This window comes from Pelmatolapia mariae, linkage group LG7 (genome assembly GCF_036321145.2).
Source record: "Pelmatolapia mariae isolate MD_Pm_ZW linkage group LG7, Pm_UMD_F_2, whole genome shotgun sequence".
Lineage (NCBI taxonomy): Eukaryota > Metazoa > Chordata > Actinopteri > Cichliformes > Cichlidae > Pelmatolapia > Pelmatolapia mariae.
In genome coordinates, this window is record NC_086233.1 from 10017831 (window position 1) to 10039051 (window position 21221).

The 21221-nt window shown below is 40.9% G+C and overlaps 1 protein-coding gene across 5 annotated transcripts in view; it reads right to left on the bottom strand.

Moving 5' to 3' along the window:
• Positions 1 to 6839: 6839 nt before the first annotated feature.
• The window catches only part of mef2ca (myocyte enhancer factor 2ca), a 32695-nt gene continuing 18313 nt past the window's right edge, over positions 6840 to 21221 (bottom strand). For 3 of the 5 annotated variants that reach the window (XM_063477837.1, XM_063477839.1, XM_063477836.1), the window contains 8 exons: positions 14468 to 14611; positions 14187 to 14370; positions 13348 to 13392; positions 11796 to 11959; positions 11671 to 11694; positions 11104 to 11233; positions 10900 to 11020; positions 6840 to 10489 (listed from right to left, as the gene is read on the bottom strand). In XM_063477837.1, the coding sequence (XP_063333907.1) occupies positions 10150 to 10489; positions 10900 to 11020; positions 11104 to 11233; positions 11671 to 11694; positions 11796 to 11959; positions 13348 to 13392; positions 14187 to 14370; positions 14468 to 14611 (1152 nt within the window). In that variant the 3' untranslated portion in view covers positions 6840 to 10149. Of the gene's footprint in view, positions 10490 to 10895; positions 11021 to 11103; positions 11234 to 11670; positions 11695 to 11795; positions 11960 to 13347; positions 13393 to 14186; positions 14371 to 14467; positions 14612 to 21221 lie in introns of those variants that run through there. The other 2 variants (XM_063477838.1, XM_063477841.1) reach the window with 2 other exon arrangements.

Consider the following 21221-nt stretch of genomic DNA (forward strand, 5'->3'; position numbering starts at 1 on the left):
CATGAAGCCCTGTTTTCTGCTGTGTCTGCGTGTTTTAGCAAGTTGCGTATGTTGCAGACAGTGAAGTTCAGGCACTCGTGTACACATTCATGCAAAGTGCTTGACAGGAATCTGGGCTGTTGGCCAATTGGCAGGCTGTCCTTGATGACTTCTAAACACAGCTGAGGTTTGCTGGGTGAGATCTGTGTGTTTTGAACTGCTTCTGAACCTGCCCAAAAAAGCTTCTTTAAAAAAAAAGGTTACCACATGGACTAACATACGTTTTAATCTTTGAGCTAATGTGCACAGTGGCTCATTTTATTTCCAACGAATTTATCGTACTTCAACTATGAAATGTACTGGAACCTTTGACCTTTATTGTAGTATCCTGCTCACCTGCGGATGACCAACAAGCTAAGCCAGACTGCCAAAATGAGACACAAGGAGACAGAGTTCACACTGAAGTTGTGATGCAGAATTTATTACAGCCACACAAGCAGCAAACATGTCAAGCATTAATATGTAGTTATGTTGATGCAAAATTTACTGGCGTCGATCTGGGTCTATAAACAGTGGCATAAAATATGCTCATATTATCATATTATCGCTGCTGAAATCAGTGACTGGCTTATTGGAAAAGGTTTGGCCTGTTTAGAGGAACTGAACTGGGCCAAGGTACAATAACACATTGGCAGTTGTTAATGCAAGCATGTACTTTTTAAACAGTGCCTTAAATGTCATTGTTAATGGTGTATGCCATACAGACATTGTTAGTATCATTGCTCTTGATTGTTTTCCTGGAGGACAGGAATCACTTGCTTAGAGTCAAGAGAATAGTGAAGCAAGGTACACTTTAGGGAATGGTAAATGGACTGGTTCTTATATAGTGCTCTTCTACTCTATCTGAGCACTCAAAGCGCTTTATACAACTAATTCATTCACCCAATCACACAAGCACTTTTTCTAAGGTGTTAGTGCCTATCTAACATCTAGCATTCATACACAATCACACTCCAATGGATGTATCGGAGAGCAACATGGGGTTAGTATCTTGCCCAAGGATTTTGGCATGCAGATTAGGGGGAAGCCAGGAATCGAACCACCGACCTTCCGACCAGTAGATGACCTGCTCTACCGCACGAGCTACGAGCTAAATGTAGGGACTGCATTTTGATTGAAGGAAGACATTAACCTATGATTTGCATTGTCCCCTGGTTTCTCAGTCAGATCCACGCCAACAAGGCTGTGGTGAAACTCAAAGCTCCATAACAGGACTTTACAAACCAGTGGATGATGTGTCTGTCTCTGTTTTTTATATGCAGTGTATGGGTATAATGTTAAATGATTTACTCAGGTGTCATCTGTTTAGGTTTTTGGTTTTTTTTTTGCCCTATTTTAGAGCTAATGGTACTTGTAATAACTGTAGCTTGTTCATTGCTTTGAAAACCAAGCTTTGTAAACTGGAGTCCTGGCTCCACACTGTTGAAAATAATCCTATAACTAACTAGATCTTGGTGGTCAGTGTTGGCCAAAGTAGCTTAGCACTGGTTAGCTGTCCCTCAGCAGGCCCTCCCAAGTGACTGTGAGGAGGACGTGCAGTCTGAGTCTGTGTCTTGTCCTGTCTTCCTCCCCTCACCACTAGCCAGTTGCAACAGATGCCTGCCCTTGCTCAAAGTGGGTTGTTTGATTTTTGGGCTTAGGGTATTATTATATTGTTTTAGTGTTTATTTCTTCCAATTTCCCTAATTTTACAATAATTGATTACGCAAAAGTGGACAGTAAATTTGAATGAATGATCATTTGTTGATTGCCATTATACTAGTACAATCAAAGTCAGTTTCGCTTTATCTTAGGATAAAAATAATGATAACAATAAATTAAAAAAAAATAAAATAAAATAAAAAGACTGAATAAAATAGGCAATTAATTAAACATAAAATAAACTTAAATTTAAGTGTAAAGCAAAGTAAAAAAAAAAAAAAATTAGATAAAGTGTCCTCAGTTCCATACCGTGCATTGTGTGTATTGAGGTTTCTTTGCCATGTGGAAATTTGGGTTGGTGGAAGCCACCACTTCTCTGAGTGGTCTCAAAATCTCATCTCTGCTTTTCAAAGATGGAGCCAGTTGAGGTGTTCTGGGCATGTCCCACTGGGATGAGGCCCCGGGGCAGACCCATGACATGCTGGAGAGATATATCATGACTGGCCTGAGAATGCCTTGGTATTCCCTTGGACAAGCTGAGGAGGTGGCCGGGGAGAGGGAGGTCTGGGCTTCTCCTCTTAGGCTGCTGCCCCCATGACCCGGCCCAGGTTGTTCCTGTTGTCCTGGACCATTTGGGAGACATTGTTGTTGATACTGTGTGTCTTCTTCTTCATACTGATGGCATAGATGGAGTCCATCCCAACGCTATAGATAGTAGAATAATACTTTCTTCTCTGCAGCCGTTTCTTTGGACGTTTGGCCTGTTTCAACTTTCTGAGGAAGAAGAGTTTCTGTTGTGCCTTCTTGTCTAGCTGGGGAGTGTTAGTGTCAGCTGCACAGAGGGAGTGACTCCCCAACAACTTCTAAGCTTCTCCCCATCAGCCTCCTCCAGCTGATCCAGCAGAACACCAAACACTTTGCTTTTATGGAAAGCTCTCTTCACAACAACAGACTGGGGCACAGCCCCAATTCACCAATTTAAAAATGTCCCATTAACCATTACCTCAACTTATTTTAAATGTTCTTATCTTTCATTACAAATGACTTCTATCATTGTTCGATTTTACACCTTTAATAGAGTGCTCCCTGAATCTGCTGAAGGACCAGCGCTGCTCTCAATGACTGGTGCTTCCCCTCCTCTGCTGGTGTCAAAGTGGCCAGAGAAACCTTTCATGAAATCAGGTAGTGTAGCATCATCATCTGGTAGCATTCTCTTGGTTTTTTAGTCTTTCAGCCCACTGATCCTGATCCATGAGGAGTTGTTATCATGAAAATGGTCTTCTGTGTGCCGCTTCTAGTTTGTGCATCAGGAAAGGGCTTGGGGTTTGGGGTGAGGAGAGGATGACAGGACAAAAGACAACAGCCCCCAGCAGCCTAGCCTACTACAGCAGAACTAAGGGAGGATTTAGGATCGCGAGACCCAGCCCTCACTATAGGCTTTGTCAAAAAGGACATTTTTAAACCTAAACTTAAAAATTCTCTAACTAGAGTCCTAACCTTACTATTAAACCATAGTTTTTAGTGAAAAAATGCAGCTATCCCCAAACTGAACTGGAATAGTCTTCCAGATCGCTTTCACCTGCAAGCAGTTCCCAGTCCGTATTGTCAAAACAGTCTTGTGGCATTAAGGTTACTTCCTCACTGCACACCTTTATGGTTTTGATTGCAGGTCTTTCGCTGAGGATCTGTGGTGTATACATTGAGATCCAGAGTGAGGGAGATGCGATCTGATAGCCAGAGGTGGGCAGATAGATGTAGCTCATAAACTCTCATTAAATTTGTGTAGACCCGACTGAGCGCGATACTGTCTGTTGTAGGGAAAATATAGACAATATGCCTTATAATCACTGGAATTGGTAAAGATGACCTTGAGACTTGAAAAACATGTGTTAGTGGTATAAAAGTGGTTATGCAATTTGTCAACTAAAGTATTGTCTAGTAGTGATGATAAGAAAATATCAGTACCTGTAATAGAGTTGCAGATAACATAACTTTTCAGAGGTCGTGCTGTACGAGTGCAATATTAGTGAAGGGTTAGTTTAGTGTTTACAGACAGAATACTTGAACCCCAGTAGATTTGTTGAAGGTGATCTTGTTTAAAAAGCTCAGTGCAGTTGAGAAATTATGCGAAATTATGTCCACAAAGGGCAGCCAAGAGGTGTAGTGATGAGGGAGCACAGAGGGTACACAGCTGCAGTAGCCAATCCAGTGGCAACCAGGCTATCACAAGAAGTGGCAGGATGAAGAGAGATGTCAGAGAGGCTTGTCGGGCAGCCACCCCCTCTTCAGTACTCAAACTGTAGCCCCTGAGGCAGATGCATCAACTGCTTTAGAGCAGACACCTGACCAGAACTTAACTGGTTATTTGGGTGGTTGTGCACTGGAAAGCATGGTACATCAACATTTTACAGTGGGTCAAATTTGTTGATTTGTTTCCCTAGTATGCTCCTTACTATCCTTTACCAGGACCAGGCTCTGGGTTGCAGGGTGCAGAGCACAATTGGGACTTTGGCATATCTCATCGGCCAGAGCCAGGAGATAGCTGAGATGACTGGATGTCCTCCAGAGGTGGCCGAACTGGACCAGAGGAGTGTGGTGTTACAGTGAGCTGCGACCGAGCACTAAGTGGACATCCTGCCGATGTTTCCACAGCAGGAGATGTGTAGAGACGGTAGGTGCTTCTCTTGTGTTAGCCACATATGAAAATCCCATGATAAGTTCCCACTTTGGTCACTGCATATCAGCTTGTAAAAGTGAGTATGTCAGCAGGCAACGTTCACAGACAGCTATAGCTTGAGGGTAACAAACAGTTTGCAGACAGACCTCATAGACAGACATTAATAACCTTATAGTATTGTATCACCACAATAGAGGATTGCTGGCTTGCTTGTGGTGCCTAGGGTATTTCAAAGCAGAATTTTAGGCAGAGTCTTCTGTCATGGATCGGCAGAATCATAAACCCACTTGCTAAGTACTGGGAAAGATTAAACAGGTATATTTACAGGTAAGTGAATAAATGCAGAGTTAAAGCAATCTGTGATTGCATTAGAGATCTGGGAGAGGTGGTGAAGGTATGCAGGCTTTTCCAATCTGCACACACACACTGTCGTATTAAGCTCAGTCATATAAGGCCTCAGAGTACATGGAGAGATCTGGCTGACGTGATGACTTAGAATCCACTTTAGTCTTAAATATTCAGCTGATCCACTAAAAGGTGTGCAGCCAAAAGGAAGACAGAGACCATAGGGGGAGCCACCCCTGAAGGAAGGTAAAACATGTCCACAAGCACACAAACACTGACAGGAGAGAGCGAGAAAGAGAAAAAAGGAAGGCATGTGTTTTTACAGCTGCATTTAATCATTAGTAATTCATTTTAAACTCTCTATTTCTGTCTCTCTCTCCTATAAATTGCCTTATGTCCTGTCTCTCTATGCTCCTTTCTCTTTTCTTGCACCTGCTCATGCCAGATAGCTGCTCCTTTTTTTTTTTCTTTTTTTTTTTGTAGGGTCTTTATCTTAAAATATAAAGTGAGGTGACTGTTGTTGTGACAACAAAACAGGGCTTTCTGGTCATTCTGTTATTGACCTAATTTTTTCTAAAGCTCAATTATGCATATACAACTCTCAAAATTAGAACCCACGCTCAAATGTATACTTTTTAAGGATTCAAAGACTTTAAACACTTGATTAGTAACAAATGAAAAACACAATTAGTAAAACTGGCTTTAAAACCAAGAAATATCCACTGAAACTGGACCAATAAAGGGTGTAACAAATGAGGACCAATGATTATACTGCTGTCAGTCTTTTCTGCCCTCTGGTGGTTAGTCTGCTGAAACAGACATGACGATTTCTTTGTGCTGTATGGATTACTTGATGGTTCTGCAATTATCATATATTTATCCAGATAAATACTAGTGAGTGAAAAAACAAAGGAAAGACTAACAACCTTATGATAAGTACATTTACTGTTTACCTCCTGAGCTACAGCTGTGAGACCAGCTTTAATTCTCCTACACAGCAATTCTCCATTTCTCTGCGTGAGGGTTGAACAACATTCTTCATTCTCTTATATATTATAAAGCACCAAATTATAAAAACAGTCACCTCAAAGCACTTTATGCTGTAAGGTAAAGAGCCTGCAATAATAAAGGAAGGAATAGCAGGAAGAAACCTCTGGCAGGACCAGGCTCAGGGAAGGCCAGCCATCACCTGCAACCAGTTGTTGGTGAGAGGATGTCTAACACCTTGCTCCAATAGCTGTTAAACTCTGCCGTGATCTGATGAGCATGAATGGATTTGTTCATGGGAATCATCATCCAGAAAAAGATTACTGCCATTAGAATAGGAATCTGTTACAGTAGGATAAAGGTGGTCAGTAAGAACAACTTTGTACGATGACTGACATGTGGTAATGTCCTAAGATACTGGAGCAGAGCAGGCTACAGCACAGATTGTGCTTCTAGTGTAAAATGAGTTCAATCCAGTCTTTGAGAATCACAAGAGAAGAGTCTCTATTTCCAAGTCTGGAGGTGTTCACTGAATCCTTGAAACCCCCCTAAAACTTGTTTCTCAGCTAAAGTCTTCTTGCTTATTTTGGGCAATGCAGCAAAAATCGAGAGTTCAAATCAAAATGTATTTTCTGTTGTTTGTGGGATCTGGATCTCATAACCAGATGCTTACTTACCTTGGCCTCCAGTAACACAGTGAGGAATGGTGGAGTTGTTTTTAATCAGGATATGTCCTTTAATACGAAACAAATATGTTACCCTGTTAAAAGGATGCCATCTTTCCCACTGTCGCCCAGTGCTTACTCATAAAGCATCTTGAGGTGACTGCTCTTGTGATTTGGTGTTATATAAATAAAATTGAACTGAAATTGAATAATTAGAAAATAATGTCAGACTATGTCATCCCACTATGCCATAACTAAACCATTTTTAATGCATTTTGATATTATTGTATGTGAGCATATGTGAAAGTTTAAAAATTATTTATGTGTATACCTATACATACTCAGTAGGGTTCATCATTTTGACTGAAACTGCAGTATATCTGTCTTCACACAATCCTGTTAAAACGAGGCAATGATAACAAATCACACAGAGACCTATATATTTATATATATATATATATTTTTTGCAAAATACAAATACTACCACATTTCTGATCGAGGGAATTGCTGTACATCTGCAACAACAGAGGTGTGTTTAATTTGTTTTTCATTGTCTCCAAATTGGCGACAAAGGCCAGCTTATGCCGCTAACAATCTCTTTGAATATCTAACTTAATAGTTATTAGAAGCATTAGTGCATGAAACAATGGCATAACAGAGCCAAAAGTATACATTTCCCCCAGTGTACAGAGGACATTCACTGATGTCGCCAAAAAGAGGAAATGAAACTATTTCATTGGGGCGCTTCAGGTACAGGCAGTAATCAAACTGAAAACAGATACAGAGGGGCTTTCACAATGTCAACACTGCATCTCCCTGTTTTGTGAGCTTCACCTCCACCCGTACACAAGCCACTCCACTTGAAGCCCAAGGATGAGCTCCTGGCTCTCACTTCATTGTGGCACAGTAAGACCAGCTTGATGAAAAGGAAAAGGGTGCAGAAGTGAACACATCTGGGCTCTGCCCTGGTTAACAGACATCACTTCATCCCATCACAGCTACAGGGATTTTCAGTGAGTGAATTTATTCGCTGGATTTACAGTAGAGATGATGGCTGAGGGTTTGAGCTCCAAATATACAGTTTTAAAACCAAAATATTCAAATGTGAACAAGCCTCAGCCACCAGCATCTCTTCAGTATTAAAAACTAAAAATAAGTGGATTTCACTCTGCAGTCCTTCAGCCTGTCTGTGGCTGGTGTCAGACCCAGCTGACATGCAAGGCACAACTCAGTCATTTATGTACACTTGTAGAGTTACACAAACACAAACACGCGGTAGTGGAAAGTAGCCAAGTACTTTAACTTTTCATAACTGGATGTTTTGTTCTTTATTTTGCAAGATTTTATATCCAAAGATAAACTTAGAGTGTATGGTGGACAAAATTCTTGTTCTTAGTACATTTTTTACTAAATATGGTGGCAAATCCTAAAATGTATTCACATGTGCTTCTATTATTGCTGTTACATAAAAAGGTAAAATCATGAACAATCTTGTAAAATGACCATGGGAAGCACTAGACTAAACCATCGTGGACAGTCTAACGGGTAACATTTTTGGCTGGTACTTAGCTTGAACTTAACCGTCCTGAGGACTTCTTCCACCACTGCTAGTATTTAAAAATGATTAAAGTGGTAAGTGGAAAACAGGAGCGTTGTCCTTTGGCTCTGACGGATTGTCGCTGTGAGATCACGTTGGGTCTGACACCAGCTAAACAAACTTTTTTCTACCTTAGAGCAAACGTCTCCCTGAACATCTGATGGGAAACGGTGTGCATGTGTGCATTCTGCTGCTGATTTTTATATCATTGTTATTACATGGGACTGCAGACATCCAAAAATATCAATCTGATCTAAGAAGCAAAGACTCAAGTTTAGTTTGAAAAACACTACACTACAAACTCTGTGCAGCAAAGCATCACTTGTCCCAGTCAATATGGCTTTTAGGATCCTCACCCTGACTGCTAAATCCTGCAAAGCTATCAGCACATGCTAACTTTCATGCATCAATTACAAAGACACGAATAACAGTTTCATTGCTGCAGTCGCCTCACGCGAGCGCCTTCTGCTGTCCGGTTCCACACACGACCTCGTTTGTTTTCTTAGGAATAACAACTTTTAGATTGTCTTTTTATAAACTGGATACCAAATTGTGAAGTATACGTCACTTCAGATTACCTACATTTGAACATTTTGAAAAGAAAGTAAATGAATCTATTGTTTAATTTTACAAATTACATTTAGAACCAGATTTTGGGTCTAATTTCCTCATTTCTAATTAATAATAAAATTCCTACAGCTTTTAGCTTCCTTCTGCTAATATACATCATTTTGTGCATATGTAGCCTGTGTGACTGACATTTTAACTAAAGTACTCTGAGGTGGGTCATTGTCAGAATTACTTACTCAGTTACTTCCAATCACAGCTTTTTTTGCTTCAGTGTTTTCTAATGTTTTTGGTATCATGTCTGAATTAACTGCAGTCCCCTCTTTTGCTCTGAAATTGTCTTCACATTAAATGAAACTTGTTTTCTATCCAACTTGTTCCAGATCACTTTCTTCTCCCTCACAATGAAACCTCTCATGATTCGACATCACTTTCTCTTCCTGCACTTACTCATACTCCCATTTTTTCAACCCATTTTCTTCGCCACACTTTACTTTCAATACGTTCTGGTTACATGAGTGATTGATTATGTGCATAAATATGTTGTACCTGCAGCAGTGAACTGATGCTCCATTTAGCCACCTGACATTAAATTCACCATTAGCGTCACTATTCAGAGTACCAGATTTTGTCACCTTGATCTTTTTGTTGCTTTGCATACATATGCTCATATGTAGCACATATGTACATATGTTATTTGCTTATACCCACACACACGAACACACACACATAAAACAAGCAATACATGTACACCAACAGCCCCTCTGACAGCTTCAATATGTTTGGCTCCCGAATGATATCCTGGACCAACAGTGTTTGTAGAAAAGGTGGGGGGGAAAAAAGAAAATCTTTACAATTTCAAGCTTTTACTTATGAATGAAAACAGTTGGATATTTCCTTCTTACTTTTTGCTTTGTACTAGTTGAAGTTTAAACTAGTTGTTTTTAATTTATTCACATATTTGTGATTTACTGAAGTATTTCCTTTTCATGAGAATTTTTATATTGTTCTTTTTACACTCCTACATTCCTCTAATACATCCATTTTTCTTGACTCTTTGGGATTATTCATATATTCACTGACCTCAACATTGGAAACTCGGGAAATGAATGATATGAACACCCGCCTTTAGAACAGTGAGAAAAAGTGATTATGAACACTTTTAGGGCCAGACAACAGTCTCATCTAACTCACTGAGCACTTCTTTAATTTGACTGAACTCTTTCATTTAAAGCTTTTGGATGTTTTAGAATCTGGGTCTGGTTGGGATTGGCCTGGTTCACTTTTACTATCAAATGAATAAAAACTTCCTTGGACAATATGAAGCTCTGAAAACTGTAAAAAGTTGGATTTAAGTCAAACAGTTTTCTTCCTTTTCTTTCTCGATGTCTGAAAACTGGTTCTGAACTTCAAGGAGTCATTAGTGTGAAGTCTACCAAGAGTATATGCTGGAAATACAGCTGAGCAATCACTGTATCCACACATAGCAGCCCCCACCCCCATGTACATGTTACACATATAGCACACCCACTCAGTACAAGAAGAATATGATGTTAATAATAATAATAATAATAATAACACTATGTGGTAACTTTACTAATACTCCTCCCCCGGCTGTAGAGAGGCTCTGATCATGCCGTCCACCCTTCTGATAGCCTCATCCGTTTAACTGACGGGCTGTGGCACTCCTCATGGCTGGACAGGGGGTGGAGGAGGAAGCTGTCGTTCCCATGGTGATCCTCTCGCTCATCGCTGCCTTCATATGAGCTCCCACAGCTGGACACGCTGTCACCAGGGGAACGCCCTTGTTCATGGGACCCCCGGCCTGTGGTGGAGTATCCAACCGTGGTCATGCCTCCTTCAAGTCCTGCTCCAACCATCCGGTCTCTGGGAGGGGAGGCTGGCTCAGACTTGATGTGGACGTTTTGATGGCCAGAGGAGAGGTTTAGGTTTGAGTTCTGGCACAAATTCCTGTAAGATCAAAGAAGGAGAAACAGCATCTTAAACTCAGAGCAAAGCAAATTTTAAGAATGTCTTCAGAGGAAATATCGATTAAACGCTTGTTTTAATTCTTTGGTGAGAATATGAAGATTCTTGTTTTTGGCTGCTTTTTCCAATTGAACATACAAGTGGATGGAAACATTGATTTACAGAAATGTGATCATGTTGCACTTGGGCTCCCTGGAAATGTCTGTTTTTCAAGGGGATTTCTGAATAATTAAGTAACAATTACTATTAATTAAACTATTTTTTTATTTTCATTTTTTCCAGTGTATGCTGGATAAACCAGGACACTAACAGCTCAAATTATTGCAGTGATTCTGGACAATTCTTTCTAAGGCTTGGCCTGTGGCCTGAAGGTAAAATACACAGCTGCTTACCCCATGTGTCCCAGTGCTGAGTGTTGTAGATTCTGTATCTGCTGTTGCTGCCAGTTCACTGATCCCAGAACAGAACCTCCAAAACCGGACAGCGATGGCAGGTCACTGCTGAGGGAGAAATCTGAAGATGGACAAAAAGAGAAACTTGAGCAAAGACGAGGAAACCTGTGGAGTCCAGCAGCAGTGTGCTTTTGTTGTAATCACCTGTGCCATAAGATGAGGAAAGTGCAGACTGGTACCCACCCATCCCCTGACTGGGGATAGTGGTGGCAGAGAGAGTGACGGCAGGGGTTGACAAGGTCTGAGCTGTCTGGGAGTGATTTATTCTCTGGTTCTGCAAAGAAAAGGTAAGATGTCACCAAGCTAAACAGTGACAGCTGATTCAGGGCCAGCATTTTATGGTTATCTGCCACGCCTGGTAATCATGATTTGCTCATTTTAGAAAATCAATAATCTCAAGTGGTACTTCTAGCGTTTGCTGGTATTCATGGTAACCTGGTCATGCCAATAACTCCTTTAGAGATCCTAAATTTTCAAGCTCATCTTCAGGAGCCTTTCTTCATGGTTCCTTAAAATCACTTCTGTGCCAGAATTTTTCAAATATCTCTAAAGTACAAATAGTTCCCTTACTTAAGGTAATAATGTAAATGACATTGGCCTTAATTTCACATATTTGTAGCTTATATATCATCTATAAACTAGCAGAAGGAGGCATACATGAAAACTATGGTTCTCTCTGCTGATCCTCAGATTTTTTTCAGAGCTACTTACCAACATCAGGTCAAAGTCCTCACACTGCAGGGCAGCAATAAAGCACAAACTCAAATGAGTCCGCACATAAAAATCAACTTATGAAATCAAACAAATCAAAAGACTAAGCAAAAGGAAGCACTTACAACAGCTGGTATGTTGTTGCACTTGTTGGAAGGGGGCATCAGTGTTCGCAGGTCAGGTTTACGGCTCATGTTCATTGAAGGACTTTTATCCTGCATGTTCTTGGGGGCGCCTCCTGGAGACAGCAGTCCAGGGGAGGTGCAGTGGTTGCTGTAGCTGTCGTTTCCTGGTCAGGCAAAGTTTTAAAAAGGTATCTCTCATTACAAATGACTACAAAATCACTACTGTACCCCAAACCCATTTTTATTTGTGCCTACATTTCATGGAAGTATATTTATCATTGCTGTTTTCAAACTTCTGATTCTGACCAACCACTTTAGCAGGATGTTCTAAGATTTTGTGTGACACCATTTTTACATAAAATAGGTGAATCTTCCCTTTTTCTAGTGTGAGGCTGGTAAAAGTGTCTTTAACTTCAGTATCTGCAGATGTATAGTTGATTGAATGCTGCTGGAGCACTCTTTAATGGAACATCTGGGGAGAAAGTTTCTGAGGAAGGTGTCAACTTCAAAGTTCATCACTCCAATGAAAAAGTCTGAAAACATGCTCATCCACTCAAAGTTTTATAACTGCAAACTCTAGCTGAAGCCAATAACCAGAGAGGGAAGATTGTCTGTCTCAGAAATGAATTTTATATTCATGCATGTCCTCAAATTACCACATGAAATGAAAAATGACACTCTGAGAAGCACCTTTTTTAATTGTGGGTCTAGCAGCAGTAAGCTGTTGAGGTACTTGCAAGATATTTCATCAATGGATGTTCTATATCCTAGCAACCAAAGGTTTCCAGGTTAAAAAAAAAGAAAAAAAAAGTTGCACACCCAACCACGTGCTACCAGTTTTGATCTTGTCAATATCCTAGTGTGTGAGAAGAGCCTGAAAGAGGATGGTGTGTTTTCAGCTGGAAAAATAAAGACTTTTAAGAGAGAGGAGATTTACAGCACAGGATTTACCAATCATCACCCTGATTTACCCAGCCCTTAAAAACAGAGTATTTGAGCTTAGGAGGGTTACTCCTTGCCCTCCAGGAGGCACTATAGTGCATCTCTAGCAACTTAAACTGTATTAAGGAAATGCTGCTGCAGTCAGTGCCCTGATGACATTTACTACTGGTAACACCTACTGTTTAGAGCAGGCATATTTCTTCTCATACTAGCACAAGGTGGCGCAAACATATACATAATGATGCCCTAATCAGCAGTGCTGGATCCACTACACTCACATTTTACCTGTTTCTACTAGAAGACTACACTATCATGTTCACCACAGCAGCAACAACTGACGGAGTGGAGGAATGTAGATGAAGCCCCTCAAGAACTGGCTGTTCTTTCAGTGCCTAAAACCGACTATTATGTAAAATATCCTCATCTGCATTTGGAGTTATGGCTGCTCTGTTATCTGACTTTTCACGTGCTTATGTCATTTAATATTTAGGTGACCTAAAGACAGTGTTCAGTTTACTCTGTTATGAGGAAGATCTATCTATCTATATAGAGAGAGTGATAGAGAGAGCTAAAGAAAGAAATAAGAAATAAGACAGAGTTGCGTTCTTACCCACACTTGACAAAACAGTGCTCGACAGCTCTGAACCCATCAGTCCTACAGACAGAAACATACACATCAAATGAGTGTACAATCTGGGTTTTGTTATTATACAATGCCATAATACTTTGGGTGTTAGATTCTTGATCAGGAACATTTGCAAACTATTTATCATGTAGAGCTCAGCTGTTAATCCAAACCTGATATGCAGAGGTTGTCTTCATTCTTAAGAATAAGAATTATTGAAATGAACATACTATATAGGTCTCCCAATAAATTACTACTAAAGAAAAGGAAGATTCAAGAGAACCTAACACAGTTGACAAAATTGTAGTTTTATTAACCGTGTTAGGAAATGCAAAGTTAACACAAACCCACAATAGAAAGATTACTGGGAAAATGATCCTCTTATGGCCTTAGCATATCTATTGATTGTCATTATCATAGAAAAAAGTAGGAAAACACTCACGGCTGAGTCACTTTTTAAGTTGTATTCTTAAGTCTAAAATGCCATTAATGCCTGACTGCTACACCTTTTTGTCACTGCTGGACCAAATGTTGGCCAATACTGGGTTTTTTCTCATATAGAAAATCTGGAAACACTGCAGCGTGTCAGGCTTTCTATGAAAGGAAAATCAGCAGGATCGTGAAATTTTTTTAAAATTAAAGACAAAAAATAGGAAAACACGTGCTAGGAAGGTTAACACCGAGTATTTGCTAGGTGTGGACCAGCCTGCTTATTTGCCCAAAGGCCCATTTTGAGCTCTAGCTGTGTTACAGCCCAAAACAGCTGAACATTTAATAAGGTCTTTGATGAGGACTGAAGTAAAAGCTACTGACCACACACATACCTGCATTTCCTGTGCTGGAAGGACGTTGAGGCGACATGCTGTTTCTTTGCAGAGATGAGTGAGAGATGGGCAGCAGGCTATGGTTACCTAGACTGCCCCCTATGCCCTGATGGGAGTAGAGCAGCCCACCCTGATTACTGCCTGGGATGGATATACCCATGTCATAGTTGGAGGAGGGCAGACCCTGCACATAGAACAAACAAAGCCAGTCATCACTGGTAAGGAAACACGAAGCTGCTTAAAACAACACTATGCATCAAAAAGAGCAGGTGTGAACATACACAGATTCTCTGTCGGTTGATCATCAGGTCAATGTCTTCATTGATTTTCCGGTATTTATCGTCCAACTCTGGGCTCTGGCCAGCAGAGTCATCAGCCTCGATGTCAGGGCTTTCACAGCCATTTAAACCCTTCTTTCGCAGGGTCTGGATAAAAAAAGACAAACAAAAGAGACAAACACAGCAGGGTGACTTTACTGTATGTACTACATCCATGGATCTTCTCTGAGACCTTCCTCTTTTCCTCCTGCCCGGCAGCTCCATCTTCAACATTTTTTGTTAAATGTGCCCACTATCTCTCCTCTGCACATGTCCTAAACCTCATCTCAGCCTCACCTCTCTAACTTTGTCTCCACATCCCTCAACCTGAGCTGTCCCTCTGATGTCCTCATTTCTAAGCTTGTCCACCCTCTCCGAGATTATGTTAAACAGTCTGGTCTAAAAGTCCATCACCCTCTCTCCCACACATCTGCATAACTGCACAGGTATGTCACCTGGACCAAATCTTCATCCGACTCTTCTTCATTTGCTGACTTTCCACCAATACTCACTATAAGCCTTTTTATTGCTTCCCTTCTCTCTGCTGTACATCTAGCCTTCCAGCACTCCTGTCTACTTTATTTCTCTTTATGGCTATCGCACTTTTTCTTTGCTAAAACTTCCTCATTCCAACAACAAGACTCATTGTCTTCTTTGCTCTGTCCTGATACACCAAACACCTTCTGGCAGTTTCCCTCAACTGTACTTTTCCAGTCATCTGGTAAGTCATCCCTACCACCCAGAGCCTTTCTCAATTCCTCCCTGAACTAAGTGCATAATTCTTCCTTTTTTGACTTAAATCATTTAAATCCTTACGTCTGCCTTCACTTGCTTCCTCGTCTTGATGTCCAAAGTCAAAATCGACCTTCCTTCTCTCCATCATATTAGCTAACGCTTTCCCTTTAGCAGCCATAGTCCCTACTCTCAACTCCACACCCCTGCCTTTCCTTCCCTCTCGCTGCCCCCTAACACACCTCCCTCTATTTCTGTTCCTATGTATTCAGCCAGCAGTAGTACAGTTTCCACCAGCACCCTGTTGGCCAACAGCATCAGAGGCAGTAACTGTTACCCGGTCCAGAAGAATCTGGTATGGAAATCTCATTCTTGATGACCCACATATTCAAACTAACAATGACTACCATTCCTGATGGTAGCCACTCCATTTATACAGGCATCAGACTGACACTGCACTGCTACTTGTGACTACTACAATTAGTAGCTCTATAAAACTATAAAACATGCAATCTAAATGTGATTTTGATCAATTAAAGGCCCTGGTTGTGTGGTTAGTTAGTCTGCTCTGAGAAAGTTTTGATCTTGCACCAGGACTCTTCTTCTAATGAAGAGGTCGAACTTAGAACAAACATTTCCAACCACCAGAGGGCGATAAATGAGCAGCTATCCCACCAGTGAGGCTCCAAACTGACTTCTATAAGCCAGACAGCAGTTTAAAATGCAAGCGGTACAATCAGACCCAACATACTCGCTTCACCAGCATGTGACAGCATTCACAAAAAGGTCTCTGAATTTTTATACTCATGTTATGTGTGAAAAATAAACAGAATTTAATTTGTGTGTGTGTGTGTGTGTCTCTCAAAGGTCAGATGCTTCATGTGAATATTGGGAAATCTCTTCCCTTACACAGATATTGGATGATGATGGTGGTGGTGGTGTGAGTGTGTGTGCGTCTGTTTGTGCATGTGTGTGTTTATGTGTTGAACAGTGTGTGGTTTGAGTCTTGGTGGCCTGCTTCAGCGCTTCACAGCCCGTTAGTCCAGTCTGTCACTGTATGAGCATGGCAGTGCCTCTTTCAAACACAGACATACAAATATGACTGTTGGAGCAGCTATCCCACTCATCCCAGTCATGTACACCTGTTGTGCTTTAAAAGGGAGGGGGGGGGGAGGTTAGGGTCTGCAGTGAGGGGAGGGGTGAGGCAGCTTCCACCAATACCAGTGTGGCTACTGGAAGGATGGCCGTAGAAGGTTATTTTTTGCCCCTGTGCTCCGCAGTGTTCCTCGTCACTCCCTTGCAATTTGTCAATCTGGCTGCTCTATTAAAACATAAAACCGACTCCACTAGCCTACTTTTCCCTTATCAAATACACACAGAGCACACAGTGCTACTACATTACGCCTCACTTTGCTTTTTCAGTGGAAATAAAGACTGAATGCAAGGAAGTCAAGTGTAAACATTTTACTTATTAACTTTAAAGGAGCAAACTGTAAAAATACTTCACGCGTTTATGCAATAAAATGTGAATTTAAGGTAAAGTAGAGGTCCGCTCGTGGCTGATATTACATCTGTAAACAGCGTTTAAGCATTAAAGTTAGTCTTAGTCTGCTGGTTTCAAATTTAGGTTTGACCCAACTCCAAAGCGATTGTGAAATGATTCATTTGAGAGGAAGAAAAACAAAATTGTAATTAGGGCTGAGAGATAAATTAATCTCAGTAATTATCACAGGAAAAATTACCTCTATAATAATGACGATAACCTGATGAGTAATTGGCAGTCTGCACAATCATCTGTACAATTAGCCTCTGAGGTTACAGCATCAGGGTTATGTGGATAAAATGTTCACAAAGATCAAGAAAAAGACAACACACACACTTTCTCTCGCTCTCTCACTCGGAAAATTAGAATAAGTGATCATGGGGAGAGTGTGCAAGATGAGTCGATTGTTGTTAAGAGACAACAATCACTGACAAGAAAACAAAAAAGTTTTCCAGGATTTTAAAAGGTTCCACAACCAAGCAGCCAAATCTGCTAACAAGCCTCACAAGTAGTTCAGTCTGCAGCTTCTTTTCTTTAACAGAAGCCTATCTGTAGCTGTTTGTCAGCTACATCAGCAGCCATGCAGTCAAGCTTTAACTGCAGCCAGGCAACTTCACCCGCCCGCTTCCACCCATCCGGCAGACAAATCTTAGTAGTGCACATCATTTAAGCTGCTTTGGTTTGCCTACAGTTGCTGCACATAACAGCTGCTTTGAAACACACCTCCAATCCACAGCATGACTTTTGTCCCGTCTTCCTCCCCTCACCCACCCCTGTCATGGCAGATGGCCGCCACTCGCTGATCCTGGTTCTGCTGGAGGTTTCTTCCTGTTAAAAGAGAGTTTTTCCTTCCCGCTGTCGCCAACGCGCTTGCTCATAGAGGGGGTCTTATGATTGTTGGGGTTTTCTCTGTTGTATTATTGTAAGATCTACCTTACAAGATAAAGCGCCTTGAGACGACTGTTGTTCTGATTTGGCGTTGTATAAATAAAATTGTATTGAAAATTCCATCCAACTCATCTTTCCATAGCGTATCTGACTGAATCCTATTTGTTTCCCACATATCCTGTCCATCTCTACTGCATCCATCTAATAAGATACTTAAGAAAAAGCAATTCAAGTTGTAACATACAACTACACAGTATACACTAAATTCTTCCAAGGGACTAGTGTTGTAGTTTGCCGAGATGAAGCTAATGTGTTACAGATTCATAAACTTCTAGGTACTGCAATATACATCATTGCTTCTTACTGTATAAACTGAATGGATGAAGCTTAACTGGTGGTTTTCAATCAGTCAATTACTTGTAAAAGGTAGTGGGGAAGTTTAGCTGCCAGTGGTGAGACTGATAGAATCGCACGCAAATATTCAGCTAACATTCATTAGAGTTCAATTCCATTTCACTTATACAGCATTAGGTGCCTTTTTTTTAAGGCACCTAGTGAAATATCTATGGAGAGTACTGCTCTATAGCAGAACTCTTGCCCTCATTGACCTCCAGCTCTCTCTCTGGGCAGCAGCTGTGCCCACACCAAAGCTAGGCCCTGTTTGAGAGTCACTCTGTTGTGTCTAACTTTGTCGCTCAGTGATCATTTGTAAATATAGCCAAGATCACAGCACATTCATTAAGTGGTGTGAGCTGGTGTTGTCAGACAGTGCTGTTAAATCAGGTGCAAGGTTCTCAGGTTCTTTGTACAAAATATGTCTGAATACAAAGAGCATTAAATTACATCTTTAGTCTTGTTGTGTTTTAATGAAATTCAAAAGCATTATTTGGGGTGGCTGTAGCTCACGAGGTAGAGCAGAAGGTTGGTGGTTTGATCCCTGACTGCTCCAAAGTAACCAGATATTTGGACAGTGCTCTGTTCAGTAAGCGATATCACAGTCTTCACATAATAATGCAAATACATAAGTACATGTTCTGAGGTCTTAGTTATTTCCAACCACTGATGAGGAGTGTGTGTTTGTCAGGGCTGAATATGTGTAGCGGCAGGTGGCTGGAACGGATTCCTGTTTTGGCATTTGCAACTTAGGGGGAGACAGCTGACGAGGAAAGAGGGAAAGGGAGATACCATAATATCAAATCAGCTGCCCGTCTCCCACCCAACTCCAGCATTCATTGCTTTTCCGTCCATTTTGTTTTCTCTTTTTGGCTTCACTTGCTCCATTGGTATCTCTTTTCGTGGGTGGTCTCCTTCTCTTTAACATCAGACGATACTTTAAATCTATGTGAGCGTCAGTGTGTGTGCGCAGTTGCTCTGAAAGTGAGCATGTGCCAAGCAACATGACACGCAACTTTTACACCATCGCAGGCAGCAGATGGCAGTTTTGTCCAAAATTAGACCTACATTATTTACAAAGACATAAGAAACAACTGTAAACATTCAAGTTATGGATCCCAAACTTTCCACGCATTTCTCTGAAACTTTCCTCATAATTTCCTTAAGAAATAGCTTCTATGTAGCTCTTAGCTGTAAACCTGTTATTTCTGATTGAGGTTGGTGAATGACAGTTTGTAGAGGTCAATAAAGGAACCTTATTTTACACTGGCTTTTCAGCCCTGAAGTCAACATTTATTACAAGAAATATTCACATTTACTGGATTTTCCACCTGCTTGTGTAGTTTTTTTTTTTTTTTTTTTTTTTAAATCTGCATACATTCATGTTCCCAGGAGGATGAATCCAGCAGTTCTGTTTTTGCAGTAGCGCCTTAAAGAGGTGGATATTTGTACTGGATCATGTGATGCTCCTGTTCTCCACTGTGCAATAGTCTTATGCTTCCAGTAGAGAGGGGTTAGGCTATGTGAAAGACTGTTTCACCTGCTATCAGCACAGCACTGGACTGAATCTGACCAGACAGCATAGCTTCATACACTTTAGAATTCATCCTGTATCAGCAGTGACACAATCACAATAAGGACCAGTGAGCCTGTTTCATTAGCTGCCATAATTGTATATGCTGTAAAACTATCCTCATCTTTTTTGTTTTTTTGAACTAAGGAAAGAATTTTGCTACCACCATTAGATGTCTTCCTGAAACTTTCAGAGACAATGGGAGGAGAAATAGCTGAGGGGATGGGAAAAACTTCAACATGATGCTGTAGTACTGGAAAAGTTCATATATCATTAAGCAGTTTTGTCCCCTTTATGACGGCTTCTATATTAATTGTAGAATCAGATGTTCTGTAATGTTGCGCATGAAAGGTATGTCTGACTACCTTTCTTTTGAAGAATGTCGCTTTCATCACCTCCAAAGTTTCTGCTGTCTGATAGGTCTGCTTTTTTTCAGCTCAGTGATGCAGCAGTACCTTTTTAGACCACACACCAAGAGGTTCAAAAAACAGCTTTGAAATTCATATCAAATAAATCACTCCATCCTACTGCCACCTATGCAGAGAACACCCTTAACAGGTCTCCAACCCACTTTGTTTAACAAAGAGGGACATATAAGCATTCACTGACCATGTTAATTGACCACGTTACTGGGGAGGAAGCCAGAATACCTGGAGAGAACCCATGCAGGCACAGGGAGAACATGAAATCCACACAAAAAGGCCCCAAGCCAGCTGGTGGACTCGAACCCAGAACCATCTTGCTACCGACCACACCGCAATACTGCCCAGGGGATCATTTCCTTTAAAGAATGTAACATAACTAAGGACCTGGAATAAATTTCTGACCCTTAATTTGCCACAAAAAACTAAAAACAGTCCACACCTGGCCATGAAAACGTAATCACACATCTAAATGTTTATATGTGTGATTATTTTTTAACTACATTAACAGCACACAGATTTCCATCCACAACACTAAAGAAGTGAGACAGTAGTGTAACATTAGTTTCGCTCTACTGTTAATGTGGTATTTTTAGTATTTCTGTATTAGTTTTAACTCGCAAGAGTGCTTCTGCAATGCTGCTGTTATATTTAGTTATGGATCTAAGCTTTTCCTCCACTACTGCTAAATGAGAAATAAAAAAGGACATCTCATTGTGTATATATAAATATCGGACACACTTTTACATGAAGTCCTTGACTTCCTCTGGTTAGGTATGTGCTGGACTGGACAGAGAGGAGAAAAGGAAGGAGGGAAGAGAAGGAGGTTGTGGGGAACTTCAATGTGGTTACTCAGTCTGAAGTTGCTTCTCTTCCTATTCTTTATTTTCCTCCTGTGGTTCACACACTTACACACACACACACACACACACACACACAGACACACACACACACAGACACACACACACACACACACACACACACAGTCATTCACAGCAAACCACAATTACACACTCACTGCCCGTCATGGCTATTCTTAGCTGTGTTCTGGGCTATTTTTAGACCACTACCGGTTTCCAGCCATTTAGCAGGGAGGGATCTCAGCCAACACAAAGGAACTGGACTCACTCCGCAAGCATATGTGAGTGTAGGTTTCATCTGTTTCTA